This window comes from Asterias amurensis, chromosome 22 (genome assembly GCF_032118995.1).
Source record: "Asterias amurensis chromosome 22, ASM3211899v1".
Taxonomy (NCBI): Eukaryota; Metazoa; Echinodermata; class Asteroidea; order Forcipulatida; family Asteriidae; genus Asterias; species Asterias amurensis.
In genome coordinates, this window is record NC_092669.1 from 7,987,557 (window position 1) to 7,996,695 (window position 9,139).

At 38.2% G+C, this 9,139-nt stretch overlaps 1 protein-coding gene across 2 annotated transcripts in view; it reads right to left on the reverse strand.

Annotated features, from left to right (window-relative positions):
- Nucleotides 1-8,763, reverse strand: part of LOC139953503 (uncharacterized) — a 62,173-nt gene extending 53,410 nt beyond the window's left edge. Inside the window, exons 1-5 of one of the 2 annotated variants that reach the window (XM_071952931.1) lie at nucleotides 8,635-8,763; nucleotides 4,056-4,238; nucleotides 3,173-3,329; nucleotides 1,292-1,383; nucleotides 704-785 (exon numbers count right to left, since the gene is read on the reverse strand). In XM_071952931.1, the coding sequence (XP_071809032.1) occupies nucleotides 704-785; nucleotides 1,292-1,383; nucleotides 3,173-3,329; nucleotides 4,056-4,214 (490 nt within the window). In that variant the 5' untranslated portion in view covers nucleotides 4,215-4,238; nucleotides 8,635-8,763. Of the gene's footprint in view, nucleotides 1-688; nucleotides 786-1,291; nucleotides 1,384-3,172; nucleotides 3,330-4,055; nucleotides 4,239-8,634 lie in introns of both variants that reach the window. The other variant, XM_071952930.1, reaches the window with a different exon arrangement.
- Nucleotides 8,764-9,139: the final 376 nt, after the last annotated feature.

The following is a 9,139-nucleotide window of genomic DNA, read 5'->3' on the forward strand; positions in this document are numbered from 1 at the left end:
TAATAAAAACTTTTTGTATTTTTAATTGTTTTGCCACAGAGTTAAAAGATTGAATAATTAGGAAAATTTGCCTGGGGTGTCTTGGCCGAGTGGATAAGAGCATCAGACTTAAGTTCTGGTGGTTAAAACATTGGGATGTGGGTTTGAATCCCGGTCGTGACACTTGTGTCCTTGAGCAAGAGACTTAACCATTGCTTCTCTCCATCTAGGGGTAAATATGGTTTATGAGGGCAGAGATGGTTTATGTGAATGATTAGCTTGGAGCACAGCAACTTGCAGCACCGACTGTATACTCCCCAGGGAGCTTGGATGATTTAAGGAATTACATATAATGGCTCAGTGACCAGGGATAATAATGTCAGAAGCGCTTTGATACTCTCTTCGGGCTGTGATAAAGCCCTGTATAAAAATCTACTACTTAATATTCTATATTTCAACAGGGGATGGAATAAACAGTAGAACGCCGCTTTAACAATAATCACTATGAGATTAATAAAGATCAGGACGCAGTGATCTTATTTCATGGCTTTACATTATACCTTACAAATGGTACTTCCACATTCATGGAGGATTTTGAATATCACTACAGAAAGTATGTACTCCCTTGAAACGTTGATGTAATGATCTTGTTCTTCAGTCTAAAAAGAAAGTGACTGTCAAATTGATTCTAAGGCAAATGCTTAATTACCATTTTGCAGTATACCTTGCTGAGGAATATGTGTCATGGTTGATTCTTCAAATCCAACTGCTTCAATCTGCTCTTCATCTTCAACTTCAGCAAGGACCTAATACACAATAAGACATCAATGGCTAAACTCAACCTCCATGTTTTGAAAAATTACAACCTCACTAATAAATATTCCACACTAAAGTATTTAAAAGTTATTATTCATTAGAGTTCTGATGGACTTGAATGTCATGGCTTTTACGGTTCTGCACAGGACATTAATCTGTTACCTCTTCATACGAGATTCACTGTCTGATACAGACTATTTGGAGGGTAAACACCAAACTATAATGAGCTCACACTCTGTTTTCTCCTTATCAGTAGGGTGCACTCATACCTACAGACATGGAAGCATTCATGATTCACAATAAAATCTAGGGTAATCCTTACAATCTGTGTCTTGAGAGATCACAACATGCTCATACAACACCAACGGGTGGTTTGGGATTAGCACACACCTTGTATCAATCTAGATTTTCTTTAATGTAAATCACATGTGCAGTACAAAGATTGTACCTGCACCATGTACTTAAAATAGGTTTTTATAATTTTGAATCATTTTACCCTCTCTCGAAGTTCTTCTGGGTCCTCGCCTACTATAAATGCAATCTCTTTCATCTCATCAGACTGGTAGTAAAATTCATCATTGCCTTCACCTATGAATAAAACAAATGAACAGCTCACATTTTATTACACATTTTATTACACATTAGTCTGGTTTTAACAAATTTGTTCTTTACCAACAGAATCATTTGCGAGGTTGTCTGGGCAACACCCAATAACCTCTTGTTTTATATTCAGTTTATTAGCCTGCTTCTTCTTCTGAAAACACGATATGTTGTCACTGTTTTTACAAGTGGTGTTTTGGTGCCAAAAAACACAACATTTGAAAAATTATTTGTTTGTATAAATTATTAACATGTACTCATTACTGTTAATATTTTTAGCAAGTTTGAAGACCTACCACATAATTCATGTAGTTTTGTAATGACACACAACAACTGACGTATCACTAGATTTACATTTGTGAATTTCAACAAAGTGACATATCATGATCATTATCCATTGAAATATAATGCATGACATGTATAGCACTGGCATGATACCAGAAGTGCGTTTTCTAATTCCAACAAAGTGATGTAACTGTTGACCAAGTTAAGTTTAGCATTTTACCACGTGACCTACATGACCTATATCTTCATTATGCATTGGTTTGCAGACAGTGTTCTTAAGAATGTGTCTAGAAATTATTATAACTCATCAAAACAGTTGCAAGATTGAAAACACATTGACAGTTATTGAATACAAGGGCTGACCAACATCTACACATGGTGTCTGCTTTCTTAGACTTTTCAGGGCTTATTAATAACAATATCTGATTTTTCCCAAGGGTAAACAATCAGAAACTAGACAGAAATACATGTAGGAAGAAGTATCTTGCCTGTATTTATAAGAGGTACATGTACCTAGCAAGATATCATACACAATTTTGACGACCCACGCCTTTCAAATAAATCAAGGTACATGAGAAGATTTTGAGGCCCTAACGTAAGCATTTGTGACAGACCTCAACAACCTCTTAGATAATTGAGGTATTTCAACGATCAAATGTTCATATTTGCAGCATTTATTTATCTTTTGGATGCGCAGGTGGTGGGGGATGTTGACAAATAGTTTAAAAGTCTGACAATTAAAACAAAAAATTGTAATTTTTCTCTGTCAAAAATATCAACAAAAAGAAACATGTGAATTAACAAATTTTTAAAGATTCAATAAGTTAGAAAAAACTACAATGAAAACACATTCATACCTCAGACAGTTTCCCTATTCCTATTGGTGGAGAGCGCACCACGTGGGTGTGTATAAACCTTAGCTAATGACAGTAAAAAATGTTGAAAAATGGGCGTGACACTAAGTTACGTGACACTAGAGCTTGCACCTGTGCTTAGAAGACAGTTTCTGCATTCCTATTGGTCGAGAGCAATGGCCGGGACAGCTGTGCCACATCACGCGATACGCGCACAGCATTCCCTTATAAGGAGTTATTTAACCGAGGGCCTTACCATTTCATAGCTGGAGGGTTGTTGTGTTGAAAGAAATCATTGAACAATTATAGTTTTTGCATTTATTTTATTTTTTGACCAAAAAGTGTTGATGTTTTTCGACCGAAAAGGTATTTATGAATGGGAATCAAAGAGTGTTGAATCGACTTTGTCTCGGTAAAATTATCAAGAACCAGGCCTCGTTGGGTTTAAACCACTAGTTGAAAACCTCTTCACCACACATTGATTCCCTTATTTAAATAACAATGTTTGTATGAGAGAGAGATTGGCTGTTGCCAGCTTGGCGTTTATATCCCCTTGCAGGTGTTTTGCCCTGAATTGGAAGATGACCATCGTAATAAACAAACAACAACAACAAAATTAATGCAGGGAATGTACATACCATGTGCAGTTTGGCTTAAGAGATGTTCACATTCATCCAAATCTCTTTGTAATCCATCTGCTCGATGAATGACTTTATCAAGATATTCCTTAACACTTTTTGGAACGTTGTCATCTTCATTGTAGTCATTCAAGGACAAGTCATCAATCCCATTCAGCTGCTCAAAAGTTAAGAACGTCAAGAGTTTGGCAAACAATCAGTTAAACAAGTTACACAAATATTCATAAATACCTCAGACAGTTTCGCTATTCCTATTGGTGGAAAGCGCATCCGTGGGTGTGTGTAAACCTTTGTTTATGACCAATAAAAAGTGTTGTAACAAGGGCGTGAGACGCGAGCTTGCACCTGTTCTGATAAGACAGTTTCTTCATTCCTATTGGTCGAGAGCAACGGCTGAAACAATTGTGCCACATCACGCGATACGCACGACGCACATAGCATTCCCATATAAGGAATTATTTACCCGAGGGCGTCGGAGGGCTTTACCATTTCATAGCTGGAGGGGTGTTGTGTTGAAAGAAATCATTGAACAATTATAATTTTTGCATTTATTTTACTTTTTGACCAAAAAGTGTTGATGTTTTTGACCGAAAAGGTATTTATGAATGGGAATCAAAGTGTGTTGAATTGGTTTTCAACTAGTGGTTTAAACCCGCCAAAGCCTGGTTCTTGATAATTTACCTCAACTTCGTCTCGGTAAAATTATCAACAACCAGGCCATGTTGGGATTAAACCACTAGTTGAAAACCTCTTCACCCCACATTGATTCCCTTATTTTTTTCCTTTGTAACACTTTGATGAGATCGACTCTAACCATACTAAAACAGAAACATGTATAATTGATAACTCATTTTTGATAATCATCTTCGTTGCAAATGTGTACCTTGTTTGAAGCTTCAGAGATATCCTCTTGCAGTCCGTCAGTCTGAACCAGTTCATTGTCAGAAATACTGATTGCATCAAGCTGCCGTTGTATTTCTAGTTCAATCCATTCCTCATCAGTATCAGGATCCATGGTTAACAGACATCTACTTGTTCTCATTACAATCCAAATTAATCACTTCACCTGTAATAAAATAACAAATAATGCTTGTTATATGGCCCCACGGCATGGAGCAATCAGAACCTAAGCATCGGGGCATTATACCATACCGCGCATGCCGTGTCTCGTGGGGGGCTGGAGGTGTAATCCCAGGCACTACAATGTATGAACTCCAAGCGTGCGGGTCTCGCCGTTAGCTTTGGAGGGGTTGGGAGCCAGACATCAAAGTACATGTTTGTCATTGGGGTTTGTCAGTCTGTACACCTCGTGTCGATTCCATTATTTCTTATGATCGCATAATGCTCTGTTTTGTTTCATGGCTCCTAGTTTCTTTTTGTTATGAGTTTTCAGGTAATTAAAAAAGATTGATTATGTCAAAACGTAGGAATACCGCATTTTGTTATGTTGACAGTGTTATTGTGTGAGTAGCTTAAAAAATGTTTTACAAAGAAGAAAAAAGGATAAAAAAACGGAGCCCCGATCGTAAAAAAGGACAGTGTAATAAGAATTTTTTTTAAAAATTCATCAAAGCATTATTTTGTCAAAAAAATATAATTTTTTTATTCTGTGAATGAAGTGTTATTTTTGAGATTGTCGAGGTATTATTTGGTTCTGTTCCAAGCTACGCAGATACTCAGCTACGTTTACGTTCCTTCAAATGAGTTACGCTATAATATCAACAGGTACATTTTCAAGCCCGAGTCAAGCTACGCTTACGTTCCAAGATATGCTTAAGTTCCAAAAGATAAGGTTACGTTCTAAGCTACACAGCTACTCAGCTACGCTTACATTCCAAGTTTTGCTTACGTTCCTCCAACTCAAATTACGCTATAATAACAAAAGGTACACTTTAAATCCTAAGTCAAGTTAAACGCTTACGTTCCATACGCAGCTACGTTTACATTCCAAAATACCCAGCTACGCTTACGTTCCAAGATATGCTTACGTTCCAAAAGATATGCTTACGTTCCAAAAAATATGGTTACGTTCCAAAAGATATGGTTACGTTCCAAGCTAAACAGCTTCTCAGCTACGCTTAATCCAAGATAATATTAGGTTCCAGTTATGCTATAATCAAAAGGTTTGCTTTCAATCCCGAGTCAAGCTAGGCTTACGTTTTAGCTAAGTTTACGTTCCAAAATACCCAGCTACGCTTACGTACAAGATATGTTTACGTTCCAAAAAATATGGTTACGTTCCAAAAGAAATGGTTACATTTCAAGCTACGCAGCTACTCAGCTACGCTTATACAATCCAAGATATGTTTAGGTTCCAGTTACGTTATATTATCAAAAAGTACGCTTTCAATCCCGAGTCAAGCTAGGCTTACGTTTCAAGATTTGCAGCTACGCTTACGTTTCAAAATACATTCTCACAAGGACGCTTTTGAATCCCTCAAGATGCACTCTCCCCCCCTTCCCCCCCCCCCCACCGAGATAAAAAAATATTTCACTGTGAACAGGGCCCATTGATCAGTTTCATCTGTTTAGCAGAAAATACTGCTTACAAATTTTCTTTACTGTTTAAAATTTAGTCAGGCACCAGCCAAAAGTTTTCAAATTTAATTAAAATTTGGCTGGTAATCAGTTTCAGCTTTGCAATACTATTTTGTGCTAGGAAAATTTTGTGCCACAATGAAGGCATTATGAAATTGGGTCCTGGCACGTCGGGAGCACATAACGCCACGATCGCATTCCAAACTGCATCATGGCTGTGCGGTAGTATGCCTAGTTTATTGGGGCCAGGAATGCTTTATTTACTTTTCCCTGTCCCATCATATTCTGGGGTAGTTTCTTTGTGTTCTTCATGACGATCTTTGGACGTACGTCGAAGCACGAAGGTCTACCTCCATCGTCGAAGGATTTGCCTGATCCGTTTATGCTGGTTGTATGGATAGACTGGATCCTTATGCTGCGTCATAGTAAAACGTTGCTATAAACAAAGCACCAGTCTACTTACAACATTGTGCGACAATGTCACAAAGATTTGCAGCATCTGGAAACACGTATACGCTGGCCTTTTAATGCTTTGGGTTTTTTAAATCATTTTTTGCTAAATACGTGACATTTTGATGATTTTTTTTTACAGCAACCATCTATAAAAACATTATTTATGATTCTACACCCCTAAATTGCGTAAACGGTGAGCCGGTGTGTCCCTTTAACCAGCACTTTGTATTGATGTAATTTGCTCATTGGATTAATTTATCATACATGTTGTTATGCCCTTACAATAAATATGCTACATGTGGCCTTTTAAAACTCCCTTTTTTAATAGCCTTGCTCAAGGCAGTCGCATTATTCGCTCCGAAAAGACGCCGCTGTAAACCCCCCCACCCTATACACTGTGCGTGGTGCATGTAATCACACCGCACGACCCACCGTATACACACTGTCACATCGTACGACTACTGTGTACACAAGTCATCCGCACTCGTACCACTAACCGCATGCGAAGGCCGTCAGGCCGACAGCCTTGTCGGGTCTGTAACTTCCGGGTTTAATGTGTTTCATGAAAACAAAATCAACTATTGGAAAAAAATGGGGGGGCTCTCGAACATGCTAGTATGCAGCTCATGAATATACGGTGTATCTTTCGTCAGACCTATCAGACAACACAGGATGTGAAGCAAATGAGTTATTCTTTTTGACGTCCAATCATGCACTTCCCTTATCACGACCTTTGGACCCTATCATGCTCGCTGAGCGCTCATGGTGGTGGTGTGATGTAAACATGTCTCGTCTTTCAAGGGCATTATGGTAATGAGTTGACCGTGGGAACTCTTTGCTTATTAAAGCAATGAGGTCAGTGGCTTCAACACAGACCAGACAAGGCTGTCGGACAAGGCTGTCGGCCTGATGGCCGATGCATGCGGATAGTGTACGGGGCATCGTGTCGTGCGACGTGGTTACACACATTTTACGCACAGTGAATACGGGTGGGTTTTTATACAGCGGCGGCATTTTTACAGAGTGAATAATTCGACTGCCTTGAGCAAGGCTACTTTCTTAACCGTAGTGTGAGTCCTTGACTCGTGGATGCATGATTCCATCTTTGTTGGGTTGTCAAGGGCAGGTTGTTTAAATGGAATCTTCTTTTTTGTATGGACCATTTGTAAGTCTAAAATTTTGACCCTGATATTTAAATAATTGAAAGCTATTTCTTTTATTTAGGCCTATTGTAATAAACCAAGAGGTTAGTGGCATAAAATCTAACACAATTTTGACAACTAAATCAAGGTAGAAAATTTCAAGTCACGAAACGCAGCATTGTTGACGGACCTTACCAACCACATAGCCTTATTTTAAATGATCAATTTTTCATATTTGCAGGGGTGTTTACTCAGGAAATTAAAGGGTAGGGACAAGTTCTTTAACGTCCATTTACAACCGGCAAGGTCCTTGCCTTGTGATAAAGGCCTGAGCCGAAGGCGAGGGCCTTTTTGGCATTGCAACGATCCTGCAAGGTTTTAAATGGATGTTTAAGAATGAGTCACTACTCTTTTATTCCCATTCATACATGTAAATGCCCTTTTGATAAAAAACGTTAACAAAATACAGTATACTAGACACTTTGACAATTGAAAATTTGAGTTTGAAGTATTTTTTTTTTAAACTTTGTGAAGAATCTGTTCGGGTGGGTTGCGTGTACGTGCGCGAGCTTAGAAATAGATTACGCGCGCGCTTAGAAATAGATTGTCAACCGTTTTAACACCCCCACGTGAGGCGCTCTCCACCAATAGGAGTGCCAGGGTATTTATGAATATCTAATTAATCTTACGAATGTGCATGTATAGTGGGGGATGTTGACAATTGTGTCCCAGCTAGGCAATTTTTATTATATGTGTAGGCAAACTTGAGTTCAAAAATTATGCGCATGCATATTTTAAAACTGCCTTGCGCAATTTTTTTTTAAAGGCCTTCATCAAAGATTGCGACAAACAGGGTCAAGGGTAGGCCCTACAGGTTGTTCTAAAAAAAAAACTCGACCCACGAAATGTTCCCCACAAGTAGTTATTGAATAATATTTTGATTTATTTTGCACGCCATACAAGCTTCTGACTAATCAATGAAATACCAACCAATGAAAGGTGTGAAAACATATGACGTTGCTCCAAATGTCGTGCATGCATAGCCTAACCACTGTTACTGTAATGGCGGACTGTCTCTCGCAATGTAAAACCAAAACTTCAAAAATTTCAACACACCATGTGTTAAGTGTCGTTGTTAAAATTGGATAGATGATTTGAAGGAAAAAAAAATCAGTTTTTGATTGTGAACAATTTTCCTGTTATCCTACTGAAAACACATGACACCAGGATAAATAAAGCATGAACAGATGAAGTGAACTTTTATTTATTTGTAATGTTTATAACTTATAATCATCATCATGTGAACAGAGAAAGAACTATAATACTCACTCCACTACGTACTGCAACATACATGCCAGAGGATGTATTTCGAAGTTTCTGCGGTAAGTAAATTAACAATTACACGGCCATGGTTCAGGATGACAAGCAGCAGATTGCAGGATTGATGATTTTAGTTGCCAGCGACGCTGATGCTCAACCAACCCCAAAGCTGCGCAACCGAGCCAGCCGCGTATTCGATTCCCGGGGAAGGCCAGCCGCGTATTCAGAAAACAGAACACATACAGTACAGGGAGGTTACAAATATGTAATTCTTACGGTGAATCCGATATTTTATACGAACGAATTCTGAAATATTAGGCATAAATTGTAATTTTTAATTGATAATTTTAACAGTTCTATAGCCGTGTAGGATTTGAAAGCAATAAACAAAGATTCATTCATTAACAAATTGTTAGAAAAGGAACCGCAAACACCAATGCAAAAGTGCGAGTCTTTTGTTTTGCGTTATAATTATTATGTCAAAATACAATGAAAAGAATTTCCCAGACTGATC